The 27,503-nt window shown below is 33.8% G+C and overlaps 1 protein-coding gene and 1 long non-coding RNA gene across 3 annotated transcripts; both read right to left on the reverse strand.

Annotated features, from left to right (window-relative positions):
• Window positions 1-895: 895 nt before the first annotated feature.
• LOC128982277 (flavin reductase (NADPH)-like) lies at window positions 896-18,095 on the reverse strand. 2 transcript variants are annotated; one of them, XM_054401304.1, is made up of 4 exons: window positions 17,719-18,072; window positions 16,965-17,129; window positions 1,723-1,812; window positions 896-1,279 (listed from the first exon to the last, which is right to left on the reverse strand). In XM_054401304.1, exons 1-4 carry the CDS (start codon window positions 17,792-17,794, stop codon window positions 1,005-1,007), a joined length of 606 nt encoding a protein of 201 aa, XP_054257279.1. In that variant the 5' UTR covers window positions 17,795-18,072; the 3' UTR covers window positions 896-1,004. The 2 variants fall into 2 exon arrangements, with proteins under 2 accessions (XP_054257279.1, XP_054257280.1); XM_054401305.1 differs by lacking the exon at window positions 1,723-1,812 and having other exon boundaries at window positions 17,719-18,095.
• On the reverse strand, window positions 5,009-10,603 carry LOC128982303 (uncharacterized). Its single transcript, XR_008489618.1, has 3 exons — window positions 10,407-10,603; window positions 7,471-7,570; window positions 5,009-5,238 (listed from the first exon to the last, which is right to left on the reverse strand). It is a non-coding gene; the product is annotated as an uncharacterized LOC128982303 (long non-coding RNA).
• Window positions 18,096-27,503: the final 9,408 nt, after the last annotated feature.

Genomic DNA, 27,503 nt, shown 5'->3' on the forward strand with positions numbered 1-27,503 from the left:
CACGACGTAGGGAGTGGTGTAGGAAGTAGTAATGGCAAACAGTTCGGAGTGTGGGAACCGTTTGTAGCTGTTAGATTAATGTATCTGCAATACTTAAATGCTATGAGAATGGAAGGAAACGTGTCCACTACGTAGGAAATGGTGAAGGAAGTTGTAAAGGCTAGTTGTGCGGAGTGTGCAAACTGTTTGTGGCAATTAGATTAATGGATCGACAATCCTTAAATGCTATGGGAAGGGAGGGAAACAGGTCCACGACGTAGGAAGTGGTGAAGGAAGTAGTAAATGCGAGCAGTGTGGAGTGTGGGAATGGATTAAGAATGGATTAATGCATCTGCAATACTAAGACTGCTCTGAGTGTAAACTAATGATTTTCCACGTGCAAAGCTCGATCCCCAGCAAAGCTCGACTATAAGTCCGGGCGCGATATCTTTTCACTTGGGACTTACACAACCTGGCAACGCTGCAGGGCTCGCTACCCCATCCTATACCTGACATGTTCCACAGCACACAATACTGTACAAGACGCGGGCGCTGAACTCGGTGATGTGACATTGCCGATACAAAATTCACACGGAACAGTGGAACACAAAAAATCCCAAGTGAAAAGATATCGCGCGCGGACTTATAGTCTTTGGTTTGATGGGTGAACAATGCTGCCACGTGATTCAACATTGTACATAATTATGTATACTTTCATTTTGGTTAGATCCTTCGGTTAGTTTTGTCATCTACAAAAGACATTTTCACCTTGTTGGTTACATGGTTATACTTTTCTTGAGTTTATTATTTAATTAGACAATTGTTAAATAGCGTGATGGGATCATTGAGGATGTGGAAAGTTATATAGAGTTGAGATCGTTCACACTGCTAGTTGGTTGTAAAACAAAGGTTTTGGTAAGATACAAAAAAAATGTTTTATTGGGAAAACAGAGGTATTAGAGTTTACAACAATAAAATACACAATATAAAAATGCATATAAAATGTTATTACAAGGAACTAAATACTATCTTTTGTCAAGGCTTGCGATCTTGACAGTTTTCTGGTAACGCTCGGGCATAGTGAGGCAGTCGACCAGAAACTTAGCCAAGTCCCCGCGCGAGACGCCAGGGTAGCCCGGTCCTCGGACGATGGTATACCCTGTAGTAGCGACGTCGGTGACGTATGGCGTGACCACGGCCACCCAATGAAGACTGCTGCCTTCCAACACTCTCCAGGAGCGTCTTTCATCCTGCTCTAACACGTCCCTAGTCGTGTGGATATCTTCATGAAAAGTGTTAGCTGAAAAACAGCACAAGGTCCCATGAGAACAGATATGATACGAATTAAATTTATTTATAAGCTGACATTGGAAGCAGTAATTTTATTGTTACCTTCAACCTTTGTCTATTAGTCAATGCTTCAACTTAAACAGTCATCAGTGCGAGTAATAAGCATTTTATAAAAGTTCTTGCTAAGTTTTTACCAGAAAAAATATCGAGTTAAAACAGTACATACAATTTTCGATTAGAGTGTTGGTTCTTATACATGTAAACGTGTAAATGAGCAAGAGGTAAATAACATCAAATGTATTACACTTATATTCATATAATTCATTATTACTATAGTATAGCGGAAGTGGATAACTGCATATAATATTACGCAAAACCGTGGTTTACGAGTATTTGTCTTATATACTAGCTTATTTACAGAAGTCATTGCATTTAAGGTGCTTAAATACATACATTGAAAGCAGACTGAAATAACTTTAATGCGAAGTAACTCCATCACAGTAACAATGTTTTTTATTCCCTCAGATGTGACGTTTGAAGTGTCTGAAACAAATTATCCTTCAGTAATGTATGTACTCGTACTGTTTGAATTGCAATGGAAGGCCGCAGAACGGTTGTGTTTTAACCGTACTATTAGCTATTAGCAAGTGTTAACCAATTAAGTATGAATCACTATGTTTAAAAAATACTAATTCAAATGAACCACCATCAAGTATTGTATAATAGGTATATATATTTTTAATTAATTGAAGTAAAAACTGTCACTTTGCAAAAACTACTTTTAATTACTACATTTCTTTCCTTCCTAATGATAAAATAAAAAGGAACTAGGTTTTCCAGGTGCAGTAAGTGTATAACACAGGAAATGTATATTTTTATTATAAATCTTTTCATGGTAATTTTAATATTTTGTCGATAGGGAAAAGGAAAAGGATGCAGGGAGAAAACAATGTGTTGCTTTCTCGAAAACTACCCGGTTTCACATACAAGTTGTATAACAACTAAGTGTGAAAAATAGCATACTTTTCACCTCCTGAAATCAACGGTTTTCAATAACTAAGAAGTAACTTAACCTGTATGAATAAAACATATTTTTTAAATGCTATTTTGAATTATTTTTTTAAAATCAAACCTTTTTTCACTCTACCAAATTTATGAAAACCTATCAAAATTCCCCACATATTTTTAAGAAAAAAGGAAACATTACCATTAAGTAAAATGGTAGGACACTTCCAAGTATAATATATATTATTAAAAGAATTTGTTGGATTTTTGTGTGCAGTAAATCGACCCCTAAAGATTTATTTTTATAGACATACTAGCAGTTACCCGACGATTATTTTAAGCTAGTGCACCTGTTATTATGACACCTCGTTTGTAAAAATCCGTCCATTATTAACGGAGGAGTAGTGTTTCGTAGAAATTACCTTTACGTATTATATAATAAGGATGGTAATTTGTTCTTTACGATGAATAATGAAAGTGTATACCAAAAATAAAAATAGAATATATTACTTAATTGCCAGTGGATAAACAATATTTTTTTTCCTACAGTCACCCGACAAAGTTGGCTTCCTTGTACTGTTTATAGTACAGAAAGCTGCTAATTGCTGCATATTTATACTTTGCCGTACGGTTTATACTTTGCCGTACGGTTTATACTTTGCCGCACATCAGGATTCCAACGAAACAACACAAAACAGCGTGGTTCCATTATGCACGTAATCCGTGTAGGGTCTACGCTTGGAAATAGGTTGGCAACACTTGAAGATAATTATACTATGAGCAGCTGATTGACTATTATAACTACGATTTAACCTGTCATTTCGTGTTTATAGTTTCGGTATTTCTGAACTTTCTGGACTTTTCTTTTAAACGTTTTTAAAACCTTCCTACGATCATAATAAACAAGAAAATACCTTTTAAGCATTTTTTTTAGGCACGGAATCCACTTCAAATTACAAAAACATACGGAACTATATTCTCAAAACGCAGAGCACATTTCTTGCAGAGGAAAAATAGCGGAGTGATATGGACCGCGGGTACTACTTTCTCTAGGGCACCATTTGTGTTGCCAGCTGAACCTATAAACGTGTTGCATAGTGTTTGAAAGACTAATAATTTATATGCTTTATAGTGACTGTAGGAAAAATATAATGTGTAACACGAGTGAAAAAGGCCTTTGCTGCACTCGAGATCATTCCACACGAGCCGAGTAAACATTGCTCTCGTGTGCAGCAAAGTGCCACTTTCACCACTAGTTACACAAATAACTATTGTTTTTTCATTAGGTGTATAAATATATAAGTTTTTAGGCGTACCTACCACCACGTGAGCCACGCAATATACAGCTGTCCGTGTGAAAAGCATGTATTTTCTAAATTTAAACCGACCCTAGTCAGGGATTGCCCTAGTGTCTTATAGGCTAATGGCGATTGCGAAAGCAAGACACAAAGGAAAAGGACATTGTAGTTGCTTAAACTCAGAGGGTAATTAGGATGAAATCATCAGTATTAATTCTATTTCTCCTCTTACCACTGATAATTTTGGCTTCAATCAATTTTGGTGTAATTTTTTAAATCGTCAGTCTGGAAACGTTGCAGAGCTTTGGTATATAAAGTTTCGCATTAGTATTGTTGGAGTTCCTTCTTTTGGTGGGTTGAGTTGGGTTAGTGACAAATTTAGAAGCTTTTGATAACCTGAGATAGCACGCACGATTATTATTCACTTAATAATTTATGTTAGATTGTGTAGGTATAGAACAAAATATAAAAATATTAAGGCATTGCCATTACTTTTATCCTATCCCAAGTAGCATAACAATGTTGTTTCAATGTTGTCGTTAACATTTAATCAACATTAATTTAATATTGCCACAATATTGATCAACGTGGTAACAATATTGTTACAACGTTTTCGTGAAACAAAATACATTGTCTTGACAATGTTGTCTTAATATTTTTCAACGTTGTTTCAATGTTGTTTTCAACATTTAAACAACATTCATTCAATATTGCCCAAATATTGATCAATGTGGTAACAATATTGTTACAACGTTTTCGTGAAACAAAATACATTGTCTTGACAATGTTGTCTTAATATTTTTTAACGTTGTTTCAATGTTGTTTTCAACATTTAAACAACATTCATTCAATATTGCCCAAATATTGATCAATGTGGTAACAATATTGTTACAACGTTTTCGTGAAACAAAATACATTGTCTTGACAATGTTGTCTTAATATTTTTCAACGTTGTTTCAATGTTATATGGAAATATTAAGCCAATATTAAGACAATTTTGAAAAAAATGTAGAAATAATCAATTAACAATATTTTGTTAACATTAACAGTATTTTGATTATTGTTTTTACAACATTGTTAAAGTATTTTTGTATCGTCTGTATTATCCTGTCAATATTAAGCTAATATTTTTAAAATATCACAAAATAATTGTTAAACAATCTAAGTATTCAAAATACTTCGGCCTGCATAAATGCATAACAAAAATGCCAAAAAAAAAACTCATTTTAGGTAATACTCTATTGACTGACAAAACTATTACTAATATATTATTTTATTCTTGAATAACAGTAGGCTATGCTATTTCATAAAATCTGCAAAAAGTATTTCTGTGGAATATTGTTGACATAAGTTATGTATATTTATTTCAAGAAAAAGGTAAAAAATAATGTCACAATTTAAAAATATATTGTTTATTCTTTCACAAAGCGCAAAATATACATTTTTTATAGAAGGTCAAATCACAAAAGAGACCAAAAAACCAAGCGAACAAAATATTCTTATAATATATCAAATCTGTAAACAAAAGTAAATCACTTTCAAGATTTAAAAATTAATAACTGTAGGCTCAATGTATAGGCCTAGTGATTGTTGAAAAGTGTTTATATCTTCGCTGACATCTCCATAGGCCCGATTCTCTTCGACTGTAGTGGCATCCTTCCCTTTCCTAAAAAAAAGTCTTTGTGTCAAGTTTATTTTGCATGGGAATTGGGAGTATCTGAAAGTATAGAACAAGAACAGCTGCTATTTCATGTTGTTGAGGGTTGGATAGAGCTTATGAAGTACATCAGGCATGTTTGATCTATGTTCCACGCTCTCACGGCCGCACAATTTTTATTTCAGCTAATACTGCGGTTTCATTGTGGACGAAATGAGAGTAAAAAAATGTAAAAAAAAAAAATAAAACCTAACCGTCATAAACTAACATAACTAACCAAACTTGCTAATAATATAAAAAGAGATATAAGATAAAAATCTAATGAAGGTTTACTACTATTCGAAAAAATTGTTCTATTCATAAAATAAAATTATAAATGCCTCAATTTCTAACAAAAAATTAAGTAATCACATTCTAAACAAAATCTTTAACAAAAAGTTAGTGTCACCGGAGGGATTCAAACTGGATAACTCTTAGACATCGTTTGAGTACTCTATCCACTACACAACATCGATAGTTGAACTTCGTATCGTTGCGCTAATGGTGTTCTCTCAAGAGAAGAGAGTGACGTCAGACCATGACAGCCAATAGAATGTTCTCATTTTGTCCGTATTGAAAACCGCAGCTGAAATAAAAATTGTGCCTCATGGCCCACTTTAAAATAACTATTTTAAGGTTAAACGTGGCCTTGGAGATTGTTAATGGTTTGCAAGGTCTGTAATTTAAATACTCACTTTTCCACTATTTTCTCCACTGTCAAAAAATTTTTGCATATTACCATTGACTAAATTGTTGAATATTAATCAACACCTACCTGTATTAATAGCCAAATATAATACAAGACCTATATTAACCTATATTATGTATGAAAGGCATGTATTTAAAAATTTAGTTAGGCAGAGATAGAGTCAGAAGAGAGTATAAAGGCTTATTTATTTACTCTTATACAAGCTTCAAATTATCTAGAAATATTTTAATATTGCTATTTATTGCCTTATTTTTAGTTAATGAAAACAAAAACTTAACATAAACAATGCGGTAGGCTGTTGTAAAATTAGTCATTCGAGGAACGATTTCCTAAACATACAACAAAACCAAAAGCTATTTTTTGCCATTATATCAAACCGTATATAGGCCTACCAATATATTTTTCAAACCGGTAGTCAATATATTTCTTGGCTACCGTACTTCAAACATTAGGTGTCAGAATCTAACTAAATTTTTTTTTTTTTTAGTGAAATGATCAAATTTGTTAAATCTTTTTAAGAGGGTCAGCAAATTTTCGTACAAAAGCGCCATGTACTATCGGTTCAATAACGAAATACTAAGTATTTATATTATTTCGGACCAAATAGGCTCGATTCAATCGATTAATGGTTGAATGAATACATATAATGAACACTGTTACCGTACCGCGACGGTACGAAGTGCTGCCATCGGTGTTCGAGGTGAAGTGGATAGTGTTCGGCTCATAATCAAATACTTATCAGATCGAATCCCACCGGTGACACTAACATTTTGTCAAAGATTTTGCTTAGAATGTGATTACTTCTTAACTGTACATCTTTTTTTAGAATTTGAGGCATTTAAGTTATAATTTTATTTTATGAACAGAACAATTTTTTCGATAGTAAACCTTCATTTGATTTTTTCATTAACAGCATGTTTGGTTAGTTAGGTTAGGTTATGACAGTTTGCGAAATCACACGGCGTTTTTAGACAAAAAAAGTGCTCACCTTGATAGCCTACCTAGTTTTTACCATCTGGTTAGCCTACTTTACTAATCGATCTTGGCTGAGATTACCTACAACGTAGCCTCATCAGACACAACACTCCCTATGATTATAAATACATGTTTTGTGATTTGATTAATCTAGTCAAACGATAGGCCTAGCCATACAATATGATATAAAGCAATTATTAATATTTAGACAATTACATGCAATTGATACTGTCATGAAAGCTTGAAAAGCAAAAGTCAGTCATACAACAGTAAAATATGATACATTAAAGCAAAATAAGTTAATAAGTTCATTGTACTAAAAACCAAATAAGAGTACTGATAGCTATATTTTAGAAAAACATCATGCAAGATTAATAGAGCTAAAGTCCGCTTTGAAAAATCTTTAAGTCTGTAAAAGGGCCTTACAATACAATCAACCATGCATACATCACATTCTTAAAACTATCTAGGCTAACATGCTGAGCTGACAGAGAAAATCAATTGAAAAGGTCAATTACCTGTAGCTTCAAAGGATGTTAGAAACTTGGTCAGTCTTGTGTAGAGTCTACTGATTTTATTTTGACCTCGTGCCCCATGGTTTTATACATGCCTGCGTGCCTGTGAAGAATGAGAGTGTTTAAGTTAAGGGATTTTTGTATTTATGTAACTTAAGACACCTGCAAAAATGTACAGGTTGATTACTGTTTGAATTAGGCTTTAATTACTGCGCAATATTCATAAGCAGTGTGACTAAGTTAAAACAAACAAATAAGAATAGCCTATATAAAGTACAGCAAACCTTGATCGGAACAGAACAAGTTAGGCCTACCAACAAATTATTGTAAGTTAGTTAGGGGTACTTTCCTGTTAGAGAGAACATTCATTATTATTGATGATTTTACGATCTTAGTTTTGGTTAACGAAAACAAAAACTCAACATAAACAATGCGGTAGGCTATTATAATATTAAAGAGTAATTTAATGGTACCTATTAACTAAAATAACACAACCCACCTACACTAATGTAAAGTGAAATGTAAAGTGATGATGTTAACGACTGATATTTTAGTTTAAAATATCTTTTTAGTCTAACTTATAACTGATATTAGGCTACTGTAGTTGTAATGGTAAGTTAGTGGTTGAAATTAACTTAGTAACTTAACCCTCCAAGTGCCTCTAATTTTGGTCTAAATGTTCGCCCATTTATTGCGCAATCGCAGGGTTTTATTAAAATGTATCTTAGAAACTTAAAAACAATGTAAAGTATTCTGTTTTATATATCATTTTGTTTGGAAAATTATGGGCTTCAAGGTAGGCCCTAACATATAAAACATTACAAAAAAAATTTTCAACAATTTTTGTGGGGTTAACATTTCTCAAAAATTATAAAATAGGCTAAATGAAAAAAAATTAGGTATGTTCGCGCTCAATAAGTTGTTATAATTTATCGGTCTACAAATATTTTAAAATAGCCACTTTGTTCAGAATATTATGAGGATTCCAAAAATATAATAATATAAGGAAGTAGATTTGCAAATAAATAAGTTAAGTTATGGGCAAAAAACCAATTTCAGTACATAGCGTTTAGCTAAGAATGCATAGCCTAACCATAGCTAGGAATCTGGCTGATAATTTACATCAATATCACTACCTACTTCTTCAGGATCATCAACCAGCCCTTCAAAATCACTTAAATCTTCTTATAATGCGCCACGTATATCACTACTTTTGATTTTAACACTAAAACAATGATAAACGTAATAAAACACATCATTCATCGGTGCGAGGTTAACCAAGCTGTTTACAAATACGCACGTCAGCTGTCTGCTACAATATTTTCGGAACTAAAATGAAGAAACAGACATCAGGAGAAAGCTCTGAATCTGCTGAAAAAAATTATACCTAACTCGATCCAGTTCAATCCGATTCAGCCAGATAGTTTGTGAGTCGCAAAAGCGACGCATAACACCACAGCGGGTGTGTTATGAGTCGCTTTTACGACACATAACACTCGGAGGGTTAAGGTAGAGCCTATCGTAAAATCAATTTAGGCCCTAGCATAAAAGTTATTTTAGGTTTTAAATAACATACCAGTATTGTTATTCTGCCTCGTGCCTGCGAAGAATGTGTGTTTAAGTGCTTTTTGTATGCAAGAGACAAGCAAAAATGTACAGGTTGGTTACTGTTCGAGTTAAGTTCAAATTACTGCCATAACTTAATCATAAGCAGTGTGACTAAGTTAAGTCATAACAAACATAAGAATAGCCTATAAGTTAAAGTACAGCAACCTTGACCGGTACAGAACAAGTTAGGCCTGCTACCCACGAATTAAATAAGTTAAGGCTAAGTTGGCTGCACTTTACTTGACGTCCTACACTCATTCGATTGTTTTTTCGATTCGATATTTTCATTCGATTGTTTCATTTGATATATCGTTTGGTTAGTTAGGTTAGGTTAACCTTACGATATATCGAATGAAGCAATCGATTAATCGATATATCGATCGATATTTTCATTCGAATGAGTGTAGGACGTCAAGTAAAGTGCAGCCGCTAAGTTAGTTAGGTACCTATGAACTAAAATAACACAGATACCCAACTAAAGTGATACGGTAATGTTAACAACTGATCTTTCAGTTTTAAAATAATTTTAGTATAAGCTTAACTTTTTACTGTTAAGGCTACTGTAAGTAGTTGTAATGGTAGGTTAAGCTACTTAACTTTAGAGGTCGAAATTAGCGAAATTAGTGTAGTAAAATCGATCAATACAGGCCCTAGCATTAAAATTATTCTTGGGATTAAATAACTTATTAAGTTGTTCCGCTTATAAAAAGGCCAACGGTTACTTAATGTAAGTTAGGCCTAGGCCTACTTTAAATTTACAAATTATTGACCAATTCATAGGATAATTAAATTGTAGCCTACTTTGAAGTTGTAAATTGGCTTTGGTATGTACCGGTAACTTAAGTTTAGGTAAAATAATATTGACATCCTAGGCTATGTCAAAGGTTAAACTGCAATGGCATAACAGGAAAACGCATTTTCGTCTAACTTAAATAATTAAGGTTAGGCCAAGGTAAAAAAGATGTGAGATGATTCAAGCCTTGGAGATGATTAACTTATAACTTCAATTTTCTGGGCAAATGCATTCACAATGATCTCAATGATTAGGCTAGGTTTTACTTTTTCTTTCAGCATTCAAATGAGTTTTTTTTGTTTGCTTATAAATATTAGCCTTATAGGCCTAACTTATTTAGCCTACATAGCCTTGCGTACTATCACACTTACATAATTTATTTGTGTGTTAACAATCAATCTTAGCAGTTGGTACTGCATTTGTAGGTTAAAAGATTTTAATAAATTAGGCTTGGCTCTATTAAGTTACGACTAGAGTGCCTAGCCTACTTTATGTAACTATGAATGCAAAACTTAACTTGATAACAAGATGCACTTACCTTAAAGCTGGTATCTCAAGTTGACCACCATTAAAAAACTGTATTCAGCCGTAAATAATTGTATTATTATACATCAGAATATCAAAGCAAAGGGAAAAATACAATCATTGCAACATGGTGTGAAGTAAGTGAAATAAAAATTACGAGATTGAGACTAGGACTAGAGATGATTGATTGAAATGAAAGATGCTCTGGAGCTGCCGAGCCGAGTGCCGATGATGGAAGATCAAGATGAGATGAAGAAGATGGATGCTACCATTGCTAGTCTGCTACCATGCTAGATGCTAGCTAAAGCTAATAGATAGATCCATCCGCGCGCGTTTTAATGGCGCGCACAAGAAAATAGTTCTAATTTAAATTGAAGATATTTTTGTTTCTACCCGTTTGGGTGGAATTTTTATTTTAGTATTTTGTTTTTAGCATCAACCTTATTCCCTTTATTACTTAATAAAAGCCTAGTTTATATTTATTTTGATTTTCAGGATGAGCTGAGTCCATAAACAGTTTTCAATCTTATTAATGTTGTTTCAACATTATTTTTATTTCAACATTATTTAATATTGACAACAATGTTTTCAATAAATGTTGATCAATGTTGGGAAAATAATGTGTTAATGTTGAAATAATGTTTTTTCAACATTAATCAATATTATCAAACAATATTTTCATAAAACGTTGATCAATGTTGGGAAAATCTTGCTTCAACATTAAAACAATATTCTCAGAACAATATTGTTGACAATGTTAAGCAACATTATTTCAACATTTTAACAATATTGTGTTGCTACTTGGGATACTCTAATACGAGCAATGTTTGCTTGCATGTATGTATGCTTGCTTGCTTGCAGATTGATCTCAAAAACGGCTCCGACGATTTTCTTCAAATCTTGTAAATTTCTGGCCTAAAAACGAGTTTACTGCAGTTAGAACTGCCTACAAAAATCTAATTACATAGAAAAATGAAACTGAAAGTCACATTTTTTTACATTAGTCTTATGGGTTGCTAAGTAACCATCTTGGCTGAATTAATTAAATACCCCCGCTACAGCAAACCTGCAGACTAAGCAAATTTCAACTTGTCTGATTACACTTTTACTAAAATATTTCCATAAGACATATTTATTTCTTATTTAAATAACATTAGATTTAACGGGGAAGGTAAAAAGTGTTTTTGACCATACGTCAATAGTATAGGATGAAATAAATAAATTTTCCAAATTTTATCAATATATATCCATAAACAAGTAAACTACAACAATTTTAATTTTCTCCATAAGAATAACATGGTAATTTTAAATTACACTATTTTTGAATTTTCTCCGTGACCGTTAGTCATACAACAGCGCTTCAATACACTAAATTATTTCTTTTTTTAAGCTCTACAAAATGGTTTAAAAATAAATTGCAAAATTTTTTGTTTTTAGGGTCAAAAATGGGTAAACCCCATTTTTACCCCATGAAACCCCCCATAAACACCCGTTCCCATGGTCCGATTATGCTGGATCTCGAACTCGTCAAATAAACGTAGGTTTACACGTTTGTGCCAAATTTCATTGAAATCGGATCATTTTTGCTCGAGTTATCGCGCTAACGGACACATACAGGGTGATTTGAAGTTGGTGTGACAAAATTTTTTCTGGTAAATTATGTAACAAGTCGAGTTCAAATCCACAGTTTTTATTGTTTTATCCCTCGTGGTCTCTTACCTATGATTTGTTTTTAAATTTTCAGAAAAAACTGTATTAGCAATAGAAAAACTTACATTTCTTCACTTTCCTCTCATCTGATGATAATTATAATGGTATTTTATGAAAGCTCATCAAATTTACATTTAGTCAAGTCAGTTTTGTGTCGTTAGTAACAGTTTTGTAGCGAAAGTGGTGTTGTAAATACAAGAAATATGTTTTTCAAGAAAAAAACAAAATTTTTAAATAAATAACATGTATATAATTTTTTCTGAAAAAAGTGTCAAATACGTTAAAAAACTTGTCCTTTTCCTGAGCTTTAATTTGATATAAGCATATTGTATTTTCCTTGGGAAAATGACTATGAAAATTATACTACAAGTGCAAAAAACATGGGTTAATAACAATACTCATAAGCTAGTTTTTAAACTTTATTTCCCGTAAAGTTACACAATGAAAACCTTGAAAATCACACAATAATACAACACTCGATTGCAAAAAAAACCCAAAAAACTATTTAATATCATGTTCAAAGTGCCTGCCTCCTTTTCTAATGCAAGCCCTCGCACGCTTTCTCATGGCTCCAACCGTTCCGTTAAAACTTAATTTTTCTCGAACAACTTGAGCAGCTGCTTCAACTCGATCTGTCAACTCCTCCACTGAGTTCACTGGGGTCGAATAAACAATGTCTTTCATTGTGCCCCACACAAAGAAGTCCAAAGGAGTGAGATCGGGAGACCTCGCCGGCCAAGGCACAGGTCCTCCGCGTCCTATCCACGTAGGATAGTTCAGTGTCAACCAGTTCCGCACATCTTTGGAGAAGTGGGGAGGGGCTCCATCCTGCTGGAAAATGACATTGTCTATTTGGCGTTGGGTGAGGTCAAGACCATCAAGAAGATCGGGTAGGCTATGTTGAAGGAAGTCCAGATAAGCTTCACCACTTAGGTTTTCTGGGAAAATGTGAGGTCCTACAAGCTGGTTACCAATTACTCCAATCCAAACACTAAGATGGAACCTCGTTTGGTGAGAACCCTCCCGCATCACTTTGGGATTTTCTTTAGCCCAATGGTGATTGTTATGAATGTTAAAAACACCATCTCTCGTGAACCTTGATTCATCTGTGTACAGGATGTTTTTTAAGAACTGAGGCTGTTCAATGTCAGCATTTAATAGCCAACGACAAAATTGAACTCTTGGAGCATAATCTTGAGGTTCCAGACCTTGAACTTCGATGAAATGGTACGGATGAAATTGATTTTTATGTAATATGCTAAGAACTTTGCATTGAGAAACTCCTACATCATTGGCCACTTGTCGAGAGCTAATTTTAGGATTTTCTTCGACCATATTTAGAACTAATTCCTCCGTTTCCACATTATGACGTACAGGACCTACCTCATTCGGCTGTTTGAAGACTGTACCTCGTTCTAAAAGACGCAGATGCAATCTTGAGAATACTTGAGGACTAGGCACTCGTCTGTCAGGGTACCGGGCACGGTATTCTCGTTGCGCAGCTCGAGCATTTCCATTACAAAAACCGTACACAAAATGCATTTCAGCATACTCACGCGATGTGAACTCCATGATTGAACTGCACTTATAAACTTCTTATCCTTAATAACTGGGCCGCATAAGGTACGAGAATTGTGTTTTCTATTAGATAAGGTGTACTATCCTTTGTGATAACGATTGAGGTATTTTTTTTATCTATAAGTTTGATTATCTTATCTTTTATGGGTTACACTGAAAGGCACACTGTCCAATGGTGTAACTTAAGTACCAATTCACTTTTATTTCTTTTATTTAGTGAAAAAAATTTAAATTTAAAATGTAGGAGGCATTGGAAGGATTTTCTTATCAAACATAATTTAGTCTCTTTACGTCCAACTAGTTTTTTAATCCATGTTTTTTGCACTTGCAGTATAATTTTCACAGTAATTTTCCGAAGGAAAATACAATATGCTTATATCAAATTAAAGCTCAGGAAAAGGACAAGTTTTTTAACGTATTTGACACTTTTTTCACAAAAAAATAACATACATGATATTTATTTAAAAATTTAGTTTTTTTCTTGAAAAACATATTTCTTGTATTTACAACACCACTTTCGCTACAAAACTGTTACTAACGACACAAAACTGACTTGACTAAATGTAAATTTGATGAGATTTCATAAAATACCATTATAATTATCATCAGATGAGAGGAAAGTGGAGAAATGTAAGTTTTTCTATTGCTAATACAGTTTTTTCTGAAAATTAAAAAAAAAATCATAGGTAAGAGACCACGAGGGATAAAACAATAAAAACTGTGGATTTGAACTCGACTTGTTACATAATTTACCAGAAAAAATTTTGTCACACCAACTTCAAATCACCCATATAAATACATATATGAATTTGAACGGATGGTGTTTTTGGCCTCTAGGGACCTCAAAATGAAATATAAATCGGTCCCGGGTCCAGGTCTTACCATGAGTACTACGGTAATAGCTTATTCCCCATATGGGAAATTCGCCAAAAGGAAAAAAGTAAACAAAAGACTTGTAAGTTATCTATCCACAGTATACTAGCAAAACAAAATACAGTACAAAAGGACAAACATCAGTTGTTACTATTCAGCAAAGATTATACTGAAGATTACTCGATACATTGTAGTCAAGGGTAACAGTATGGAGTGTGGGATCTGTTTATGAGATTAGATGACAGTATCTGCAATCCTTAAATGCTATGGGAAGGGAGGGAAACATGTTCGCGACGTAGGAAGCGGTGAAGGAAGTAATTAAGGCGAGTAGTCCGGAGTGTAGGAACTGTTTATGACGATTAGATTAAGGCATCTGTAATCTTAAAATGCTATGGGAAGGGCGGGAAACAGGTCCGTGACGTAGGAAGTGGTGAAGGAAATAGTCGAGGCGAATAGTCCGGAGGGTGGGAACTGTTTATGACGATTAGATTTAGGTATCGGCAATCTTAAAATGCTATGGAAAGGGAGGGAAACAGGTCCGCGACGTAGGAAGTGGTGAAGGAAGTAGTCAAGGTGAGTAGTCCGGAGTGTGGGAACTGTTTTTGAAGATTTGATTAAGGTATCTGCAATCTTAAAATACTAAGGGAAGGGAGGGAAACAGGTCCGCGACGTAAAAAGTAGTGAAGGAAGTAGTCATGGCGAGTAGTCCGGAGTGTGGGAACTGTTTTTGAAGATAATATTAAGGTATCTGCAATCTTAAAATGCTATGGGAAGGGAGGGAAACAGGTCCGCGACGTAGGAAGTGGTGAAGGAAGTAGCCAAGGTGAGTAGTCCGGAGTGTGGGAACTGTTTTTGAAGATAAGATTAAGGTATCTGCAATCTTAAAATGCTAACGGAAGGGAGGGAAACTCGCTTTTCCAATGTGTCACTTTTTGTTCCTACCATTGTCTATATATATAGTCAATAGTTAAATCGTCTATAGTACTTCATTTCATATAGTAAGCCGTCATTTCGACAGAATTTCGGGCCATCTTCGGTCCAAGCAAATATAAATTGTTATGATAAAGTTTGATGACATTAACAAAGATTTAAAATACCGGAACTAATTTTATATGTCCTTTGTTATGTTTAAAGCATAGCAAATTCCCTAATTAAGTTCTGTATTTTTGTGTGTATGTCTGTTCGTAACGCATTAATGTCCTTATTTCTCAGTGTTTCACGGAAAGTACAAGAGCACCTTGATAATGAAAAAGTCAACCCGAATAAAGTGTTAAATTGTGAGGATGAGGTAGTACCTTAAATACTTTTAACCATTGTGGAAAGTAACTTTCAATTATAGGCCTACCTTAGGACTATGCCTCATAGATATATAAAGAATTCTTAGTTTAATCATTGGATTTAACATATGGACCAACACGATCCGGGTGAAATTTAATTGCGAAGCATTTGTTAGTTGTTTATTGTTGGTTATCTGTTGTAGTGGTTGATGTTACACAGAATAGACTTCCCCATGGAATGTTAGTTAACATTTGAAGCCAAGAAAATAGATGAAGTTCAGGACCATCTCACTCGAGGGTACTAGTGTATTGGGGTAATGCAGTATCATAGCAAACGGCTGATAGATTTATAACTTGACACAGAATATTGTCATTAATTGGTAGACCATCTCAACATATTGCACCATGTTTTTTGGCTTCAATTTGCTCCATTATTTGGGAAGTCTTTTCTTCGTATAGTCAATGATTCAAGTAAAACGTATCACGATCGGCTAATGTTATCCATATAAATTCCAAAAGTACCGTACCCATGAACCTTTGAGAAAACTACAAGTCACACCCCACGCCCCCCTAAACCTTATACTTAAAATGTTTGTCATGACGAGAAACCTTGCCCAAAACTATCCATTATTTCATAAATTGCCCTTTAAGGTCGTAATACCTTTCTAAAGGGAAATTTCTATATACCTACCTAATGTGTACTTATACATCCCTCAGCTGTACTTATTTATATGTTATTCTTTCAATTTATAACCCTACTAGTTGTGTGCCCGATCTACGCACGGGGATCTTATAGTAGTCAGTTGAAGCCTTCTTATAAAAAGAACTGCAGTTGGTTTGCATATTTTCATATATGCTGGCTAAACTATTATATATAAACAAATACAATATCTGTGACAGTTTCAAGTAAAAAAAATGCTTTATAGATTTATGAAGCATAGCTTGAGTAAGCCTTGAAAGCTACTTTCCACAATGGTTAAAATTAGTTAAAATACTATACCTCAACCTCACTATTAAACATTCAGGTGGAAATTTTCACTATCAAAGGTGCTCTTGTCCTGTCGTACGGAACACTGAGAAATATGCGCAATAGATCAGAAAAGTAAAAATAATTTAGAAACCTGACACAAAACCTTGTTTTGTTTTGGTCCCCAACACTACGATGATGGCGTTCTGTCCCTCCAAAGTTGCTTTGACATGTTGGATGTCTAGAGGACTTCCCTCCACCAGCTCCACAGACCGAAATCTGTCCCTCAGCTGTTCTGTCTGTCTGTCCACAGACACTCGGACATTCAGTCCTGGAGCAACACAAGCAGAGGTTACTGAGCGTAGATTAAACTACAAAGTTCGAAGTCAATGCTGCAAGTAGAAAATGGGTAATATACGAGTATACAAAAATGTATCTTCATTTTTACTATAGTTTGAAAACAATGGAAAACCTGATCAACAGTTCGTTTGGCTACATAAAACAAAACTACCTATAGAAATTTAATGCGTTTGTAGACAACGGTTTTACGTGAAACATGTTTTTATGAGTATACCTAAGGTTAAGACAAAAAGTTGCTGCCATTACCTCTGTGAAAATCTATTTTACATACTTTATTCACTAGACAAAACTAATCAGCTTTATCAATAAAAAATTTGATAAGTTTTGTTTATAGGAAACATAATATATTGTGTCAACCACAACAATAATAAGTGGTTACACAAGCATTATTATATAGCATTGTTGTTTTGTCAAGATAGTTCCGTTAAAAAGCGTACAAAAAGTATATTTTATAAGGGTATTAAAAGCATATTTGCTTTTAAATTTAGACATATTTACTTCACTAACTAAACTTGCTGTATCATACTCGTCAACAAAGTTTAGTTATCCTAAAAATGCACCTTTACTGATCGCAGCGTTCACAACACACACGCCAGTTCTACTCGAGGCACCGAAAACCACTACGTTCTTTATCATGGCTGACTATTTCATGGAGTCATAAAGTCGGGGCTCAGTACAGAGGTTGTAACGTCACTGTCATAACACACCACAGATCAAGGTACGACCGACACACGGGCTAGGAAACTGCTTATCACGCACTGCCACTTCAAGTAAGATAACGATAAGATTTCAAACCAACTACTCTGTACAGTCCAAATCGTTCAGCTACAAATACGCCTTTCTAAACAATTCACCATCACAAAGATCTAAATGTTGTACAAAATAACACATTCCCGGTTGAGCATAACTTGTAACTTTAGAACTGAATACATTATACTTGACACAAGCACTTCACTTCACTGAAGGCAAACCCGCACTGCCGAGTGCCGAAGTAAATGTAAATCAATAACCGTGATGTGATAACTACCGGAGTGTTCAGCAATCGATTGTTGCAATGGATGATACATCACAACAATTGACGTCGTACAAGTCATACGACACACTAAATATTGGTGACAGCTGTCAATGATACGCATTATAATATTCGAATGCACAATTAATTGTGGTTTTGGCTTTTTCTAGTGGGGCCTTGATTGAGGCCAGAAAGAGGAGCGATGTAATGTTACATAATTGACACTATCGAATGTAACTTACGTTTTAACGAATTTGCCTATAGGGAATGAGCTATTATCGTAGGTGGCACGGAAAGAACTAGCCCCTAAACCGATTTACCTTTTCTTTTTGAGGTCTCCAGAAACCAAAAACACCATCCGTTCAAACGCATACATACTATGGGTATCCAATAAGTAAGTACCAAACGTTTAGGAATTGGTTTATTGGTAGTTAACTATCTAAATAATAACAATAATATGTATATAGCCCATTTTATTGAAAATCAAACTAGGAAAATGGATATTAGCTTAGTCTACAGGTTTGCTGCGCATTGGTAAAAATAATAAAACTGTCAATACTGTTCCTTCCCAAGCATTGTTTGCTCGACCCTAATTTTGTTTGAAATAACCAAAGTTTTTCATAATTTTTAACGGAAGATTCATAAACCATGGAGAATGCTGAACTAACCATCTTTTAGTGCCACATCTGGCACTTTGTCTTAGACAGCTGTTTACACACGTAGAGACGCATAACGCGTTGAGACCGTGTTGAAACCCCCTCCCTACAGCCAGTCCAGATCTAGCACCAGTACACTGTACACTGTACAGGTATATCCTCGGTACTTGTGGGGAACATGTAGGCTATTGTCAGTGATGACGTATTACTAACAAGTTTAAGATGAGAATTGTGAGTGTTTATATTTTGTTTTTGTCTCCTTCAATGGCATTTTTAGAAAGAATAACAAACGAAAGGGAAAGCTGTCAAACAAAAAGTACCTACATACAAAATTTCATCAAAATCGGACTACATGTGTGGTCTGTAGCTCTGTACACATCCACACATATAGACAGACAGACATACACACACACACGGACAGACATCACTTATAAAACCACTTTTATGTGTTCAGGGGGCCCAAAACGAAAATATCCACTCAAACTCGAAAACAATACTTTCTGCATATACTCCATATATAAAGGGGAGAAAGTAGAACTGGTAAAAAGTGATGTTTACGTAAGTTTTCTTGGAAAAAACCTTTGAAAATAACATAGCCTAGTCATTGATGAAAAACTCAGAGAGTACAACAAAAAGTTGGGAAGTAGAAATGGTGTCTATTAGCTATCAATAAGTTATGCGTACGTTTAGTAAAATATCACTAATTCTTAATTCATACTAAAATACCGCATCTTCACTATTAAATTGATTGATAAACTACTTACTATGCAGCTTTGTTTTTGTGTAAAATTATGCGTGAAGCTACTATGAAGGAATACCAAGGAATTGTGTATAACTGAAAGGTTGGGAAGAAGTAGTCAATAAGTATTCTTTGTGGTTTATTGAGCTTGGTAGAAACATAATATGGGTTTGAAATCGCAGGAAAGTTTGAAGATTAACTTGTCCCTGATAATTGTCGCTGAAATGAATTTGAAGGTATTTTTATAACAAACTGTTAAAAAACCCAATCTCAATCGAGCTAAATATTCTGATACTCTACAAACAGTGTAAACGCTTAAAACGCTACCAGTTTGACATGTTTATTGTTTACATGCAGAGCCTATCTAGTGTTTTGGTGAGTTTAGTCGCCAATAATAGTGCTTTTGCTCAATTCATTGGCTGAATCCAATCTGATGTTATTTGATTTTCGCAGAGTTGTATGTTGACAGAAATAGTTGCATTGGCTTAGCTATTTCTACATATATTATTGTATTTGTAGATAGATAGTATTTTTTTGTTTTGTCGTGCATTTGATATGAGCTATGAAAATACATTGGAGATAAATAATCTCCTAATCTTGAGTGTGTGCAGTGGCGTACTTACCTACGGCACCACAGGCCCGTTTAGCCGGCCGCCCCTTTGTGTTTCACGAAAAAGGAAAGGTTTCAACGTAAAAGCGATATTAAATTTCCCAATAAAAGGTTAAATACCTGTAGTACTGGCTGTGATCCTGGTTAATGTTAGCAGTCCAGATTTCGAACCTAAAGGTTCATTTTCAAGCTGGCAACCAGTTAAAACATATTCTAACCAATGTTTCTAACCATGTTTTAACTAGTGACAGCCTTTAGGTTCGAAACCTGGGTCACTAACATAAACCAGATCACAGGCAGTACTACAGGTATTTAACCTTTAATTAGTAAAATACTTATCCAGAGGCTAAACATGTTAAAATTAAATTTCCCGTTGTTGGCATGCTTATTAATGTATTTTTTTCAAAGAAAGACATAGTACAATATGAGAACATTTATAGTAAAAAAAAGTATTTATAGGTTTTAAGAAAAACATATATTTTGTGGTTGAGGCAAGAATGAATATGAATAGCCTAAATTAATCCCCCTACGCATTGCCGTTCTTTACGAAATTAAATAAACATGTATTGAGTTTAAATTCGTTTCCTTTTAGTTTTTCTTCTAATTTCTATGAACTTATTAATATACAGTATATAGGTTATTTATTTAATATAATCATATCATGTATCATAATAATGATTAATAATAAAGAACTATATTTAATGTTATATATTATGAAACGCTTTTCCTTTGACAGTTTGTGGAATGGTGCACCACTTAACTTTTTCAGTTTTTCACTCATTATTATTATTTTTTTCATGCAAATTTACGAAATTAAAATTACTAAACAATCAAAAGTGGTTACAAAAATAGTTTTTTCATCTAAATAAAATAAATAGTGCCTGTTATTAATACATTTTACATTTTAGATCAAATAAACATATATATTGTTCTGCCAAAACAAAAATAATTTCTGACTGCTTTCAACACGTCCCCTGAATCCTTACGAAAAGGTTATAAGAAATGCGTATTTTATATTTGTGATTTAATTTAGAGTATTTAATCAAGAATAAATAAAATTGGTGAAATTTTGAGCAATGTCTTAAATGCCTTATTTACTAACCAACATTTTCGCAGGTGGTTAATAACAAAATACACTACACTCTAAAATAACTTAGGCCTGAAAGATAATTAAATTTAACATTCAAAACACCTAACAATAATTTTACTTATAATATATTAACTGTATTGTCACCTCTTTATATGAGTTGTGTATACAATCTATACAATGTAACATTGAACTTCAAATTTAAAGGAATAGATAGGCCCTTTATTTATTTTATTTTTAGGGTTGTATTCAAAACACAATTTTACCTGAGTAGATTCCACGAATCTATGCAGTTATTTGTTATACTGTTATACTTTATGCATTGAATTAATAAGTACAAACACGACTTTTGCCGGAAATTATAATGATTGACATAACAATTAATACCATTATTATCTTCACCACTAACCTCCACGGGACCGCCACCGCGCCGCCCGCCACCTGCCACGGACGGCGGGCGCCCCTAGGCACGTGTATAGTGTGCCTTAAAGTCCGCCACTGACACTGAGTGTGTGTCCGTGAACGCGATGACTCAAGTAATTTTGATCAGACATATGTCAATTTGAAATATCAATTGGAACGAATTGTGTTTTTGCCCTCTGGGTATATCGAAATGAACTAGTAAATCGGCCCGGGTTTAGGTCTCACCGTACAATCTACGGCTTGGCTACTTCCCTTCAGGGAAATTTGCTAAAATATATTTTAAAAGTTATCAAATTACCTGTAAATATGAGAAACTATCCGAAGATTGTTTTAAACATATTTAAAAATTTTAGGTTAAAATAATATTCACGAGTGCGTTGGAATGTAGGTTCCCAGCGAGACGTGGAGTGAGTTGTTCAGAGTGCACTGCGACAGTTGCTGATGTGGCGTTGGTGACGTCAGCAGCTGACGCTCAACTATGATAGATGACTGAGCAGTGAACAGTGAACAGTCGTTGTTTAGATAAGAGTTGTGTCTTGCATTCCAAGTTAACAGTCGGTTTCGTGTAATATTTTATAGAGTTGTGACTTGAAAAGATGTACTTTTATTCTAGCAACTGTTTTTGCATGTACTATAACTAGCTGTTACCCACGGGCTTCACCCCGTTTGGCTTCATAATTATTAATAAAACTATTGATTGGTTAAGTTAAGCTGAAAAAAACATAACAGAATACAGTAATACAAACAAATAATCAACCTGATTTCAATAGGGCAATAAATTGAAAGAATAACCTATAAATAAGTTGAGGTTTTTTTAACATTAGGTATATAGAAATTTTCCTTTAAAAAGGTATTACGACCTTAAAGGGCCAATATGAAATAATGGATAGTTTTGCGCAAGGTTTCTCGTCATGACGAACATTTTAAGTATATGGTTTATGGGGGTGTGACTTGTAGTTTTCTCAAAATTTCATGGGTAATTTGGGATTTATATATGGATTTTGCTTACGCTTAAACTTTGTAGGGTAAAAAAATATAATTTTAAAAAATAAACCATTTTAAATAATAATTTTAAGATGACAATCCGATTTCACAAGGAAACCTATGCATTAAGTGACTGGGACGGTGGCATCGTCCTGTAATCCAGGACTAGGAGGTCACGAATAGGCATTGCGATACTCCCTGGTGTGGATTACGTCTGCACTAGTGAATACTACGACTATCCGCGGTACTATCATGAAAATTGGACCAATTCGTTAATTACAAGGAAAATGTGATTTAGATTCCACTTTTTAAACTGTAGGTCCCTTAGTTGCCATTGGCTGTATGGGCAATTAATTGACAGCGGTGTCCAAGAAATATGTCGGCCTTAGTCACTAGCAAGACTACAAGATCGAGCCACTCATCATACACTCATCTCCATTCATAATTGGCTTAAAATACCTAAATTCGTATGGTCGCAATTTCAAAGTAAATTATTATAAGTATTAAAAGTCCCTATGAATCTAAAATGTAAAACAAATTATTGCAATATAAAGTATTAGTAGTTAATATAAATACAATTGATGTAGACTATTCAATATCAATATACCGATGACTGACGTAGTAGGATTAAACACAATTTTGATGAATTGATTGACACAATGTCACTACGTTTTCTTTCAAGGATTACATTCTTGGTTTGATGATTTCACCTGGAATTCACATAACTCCTTGCTGTAGTTAAGAAGACGAAATAACACCAGAACAATACCCTGCTCACTCTAAGAACCCTCACCTCCAGCTAGCATTAGTTCATATGTAACAGTTATTATTACCGAACAATGAATGTTCTGTTTTTTAATCGTTCATTGTCTATAGTTGGTTATAATGGAAAACTCATTAGCAAAATTTACGACCGCAGTTTAATTTGACCTCATATTGTGAATCATGTCTTCATTTCAAGTTGAATAAAAAAGCAAAAAAACACCTAATTTTCTAAATGCAAATTTTTTACAAAAATTGTATTTTTTGTAATGCTGGTAGTCATGTAAATAAAAAAAAATAAAAAGGAAACAATTCATTTTAGTCATAAACAAAAAACTAAGTTTTCTCATATGAAAAGCCTATTCAATAATACAGGGTACAATAATAATACGTCAGTACGCGAAAAAAATTACAAAAGAGGCTGCCATATTTTTTAGAATTGAGATAATTGAGTTTTCTTTTCTCCAAAATGTTGCTCTAAGCAAGATCTTTCAAAAGATTTACAATGAGATATAGGCTGTCATAAGGAAATTTCGAGATTCGAACCCGTGACCTTCATTTCTGGAACACCCTGTACTTGGATCATGTTCTAAGTATTTTAAATGGATTCTTCGTATCGGTTAGGGGGTAATAATTTTATTTCGCTTTTCTAGGCGAAAGCATACTCCTGTAAAAGTATGTGCACGGGTGGTCTGATTCACCCTGTACAGTTTAGTTTTACGGTTTAAATATTTCTACTTAAATAAATTAAACTTCTTTAATTTCATGCAATAAATGATAAATACACTTCTTCAAAATAATTTAAAACATCTATTATTTACAACTTGTATGTTTCATGTTCCTTATTGTTTAAATCTTTCAGAATTTCAGATAGTCCTCACTGAATGAGTAGTTCTACTTTGAGGAGAAATTTTCTCACCAGAAGTTGTGTGTTTCTCTTGGCTACACGTATCATCATCTGATGGACTCTTGGCAATGGGTTGCTGTGAGGACTGAGAGGTGATGATCTACTATTTTGTGGGGGATATTACTTTGATTTGTCCGATGCCACCATCTAAAATGTTAGACAACTTTATAATTTATACTTTATACAACCTTCAATATACCAAATCATTTATTTTTTTTAAAGGTTCTCTTTAAAAGGTTCAAAGTTGGGAAATTTTATGTTTTGAGAGTCAAAAAAGAGGAAAGCCAAATTTTACTCCATAAAACCCCGTTTCCATGGTCGCATCATACTGGTTCAGGAACCCAGTTTATCCCGCTCTACACCTTCAAGGCAAGTTTAATCAAATGTGGACCAAAATTACTCGAGTATCACGTTCATGGACACATACACACATATATACATACATAACAATTAAACCAATAATGTTTTTGGCCTCTAGGGACGTAAAAATGAAGAAATATATCGGTCCCGGGTCTAGGTCTTACCGTGGCCTCTACGGTAATAGCTACAAATGATTAATACACTCAAAGTGAACGGTTTGATGAGGATTTAGGGACTTAGGGAATTTCGATAAAAGTCAAATTTAATTTGCACCAAAAAAATCTTAAAACAGTTGTCATTACATTCTTTAATGTAACACATTTTGAGATTTGATTGATCTGCTACTAGCTTTTATATTTTTTTAATGATTATGAACTTATTTCGAACAATATTGTCCAAATTATCACTTTTTAGTCTTCCGTTCATACGGTCATCTGTTGAACCTCGGTGTGTCTTGACCTATGATACGTCTTGTAAACCATCCTCCTACATATTATTTGGCAAGCAAGTTTCTTGAAAACCTTTTTTCTCAGCTTGTCTTCATCGCTGGGAAAATCTACGCAAACAGAAAATGGAAGAATTACCTCTAGTTTATATAAACTTGTAACTAGGATTATAACATTTGAGAGGTATGATTACCATTTAATGTAATAGACCAATACCCAGATAGAATCCTCTTATCAACTCATTGAGATAAGCAAAATGAGAGGTTATATTTACAGCTAATTATGTGAACTGACAACACCTTGTAGGATAGTTTAAAAATCATATAAAACAACACACCATTATCCAAAGTACTATTAATAAATACAGTTCATTCGGTATGTACAAGTGAACATGACGAATTAAAAGTTTTAACAATTTAAATATAAACTTGATTGAACTACAAATATGGCTCCTGTACCAAGACCAATTTGTGGCAATTTAGGTTTAAACTATAAAATAAAATAACAATTACAGAAAATAACTAATTCAAAACGATTTAGCAAACGTATGATATCATTTAAGACGACGATGAAACTGTGGTGAATATAAGCGATCCTTCGATCCTTAACGGTGATATTTATGGCTACTTCTTTAAAAGTTGGGAACAGGAAAAAGCAATTTAGTGGAAAAGTTTTACAATAGCCTTGTGGCTGAATGGGACGCAGGACTTTTAACTCGGGTCGGTGTTGGCAGCGAAATAGTGGCTACTACTGTTGTTAACGGCTCACAGACCATTGCTAGCTGCTGGCCGCTCCTTCTCACAAAGGATAAATTTAATCAAGTTTAATTATCTTTGTTGTCTGGGTTTTACGATTGTTTATCACGAGTACATTTTTATAATGAATTTGATCCTTTCATTGATTGGGCTTTGTCGACATCGGATGAGTGAAACGGAGGGAGAAACATATTTTTATACAGTTATAAATATAAATGCATAATATAAGGGTTTTTATTTTCCTGTGCAGTTACGTTTTATTTTTAATTGATTATACCTTAAAGTCACAATTAGCTACTAAATTGTATGGGCGTTTTACAGTCAAAATTACTTTACTATAGTGGTATATTTTAATACATGATGTAATACATGAGTTCGCGATCCAGCATAATCGGACCATGGGAACGGGGGTTTATGGGGGGTTTTATGGAGCAAAAATGGGGTTTTCCGATTTTTGACACTAAAAACAAAAAATTTGCAATTTATTTTTAAACCGTTTTGTAGAGCTTAAAAAGTAAATAATTTAGTATATTGAAGCGCTGTTGTATGCCTAACGGTCGCGGAGAAAAATCAACAATAGTGTAATTTTAAATTCCACGTTAAGTATTGTATATTGAAGTGATGTTGTATGATAGGGTTACTGTACTATTTATATTTACATGTTATTCTTATCTCCAGTAAACTGTATTTTGATAGAACTTGGAAAATTTATTTATTTTACTATACACAATCAACATATCACAAAAAACACACCTCTTCCTTCCCTGTAAAACAAACCTAGGTAGTCGTTTGAGCTATTTTCATCATACTGTCTATAAAAAAGCCGTTTTTAGTTCTCTATATTGTCTGCAAAAATCATCGTAACTTCAAAAATATGGAACAGGAAAGTACATATGGTAAGTTTTTCGGGTCGCTAACATCAAAATTTGTTTATGGCACATTATGTCCTGTTTACTATTCGAAACACACATTATTAAAATGCTGCTAATGACAAGATATTTTAAGTTATGATTGCAAACAACAGAAATGAAAACATTGATAACGACTTTGTATAACCTAAAATTATGCTGTATGATTTTGTAACGATTAGAATGTAATTTATACAGTATGATGAAAACATGGAGCGAAAGTCTCTTTATGGTACTAATCTTATGTAAAACACGATTGCGTATCAAAAGAGCCATTTTCACTCCTAATGATGAAATATAATATTATTTAAATAGGGAATGAATCTGACAAAAGAACTATTTTACTAAAAATGTAATAAGGAAAATGGAAACTCAATAAGTCTTTAGACTCTCTGTGGAGGGGGTATTTACACTTTTATAAGTTTTATTTCCTCCCTCTATACATATATTGCAAGGGTATTGTTTTAGTCAACATTTTCGAGTTTGAGTTTTGTTGATTATGTTAATTTTGGGCCTCCCTAAACCCAAAAAGTGGTTTTTGAAGTGGTGTGTCTGTCTGTCTGTGTGGATTTGTGACAGAGCTTTACAGACCACACTTGTATGAAATGATTGATGATGATGATGAAATTGTGTATGTGAGTACTAGACCATGGCATATCCAGAAGGTTTTAATTTTTTTAAATTTAAATTTTTTAT

This window comes from Macrosteles quadrilineatus, unplaced genomic scaffold (genome assembly GCF_028750875.1).
Source record: "Macrosteles quadrilineatus isolate MER2022 unplaced genomic scaffold, UCM_ALF_1.0 Scaffold_1__1_contigs__length_201487025, whole genome shotgun sequence".
In the NCBI taxonomy this organism is placed as follows: Eukaryota; Metazoa; Arthropoda; class Insecta; order Hemiptera; family Cicadellidae; genus Macrosteles; species Macrosteles quadrilineatus.

Bases quoted from the DNA above. Each gene is read 5' to 3' on its own strand.
- LOC128982277 (XM_054401304.1), bottom strand. From the start codon at position 17,794: ATGATAAAGAACGTAGTGGTTTTCGGTGCCTCGAGTAGAACTGGCGTG. The intron at 1,813-16,964 runs GTTTTGTGTCAG...AATTTGTTTCAG, and splicing joins GGGGACCAAAACAAAACAAG to ACACTTCAAACGTCACATCT. The intron at 1,280-1,722 runs GTATGTATTTAA...GCTGTTTTTCAG, and splicing joins TATTTCAGTCTGCTTTCAAT to CTAACACTTTTCATGAAGAT.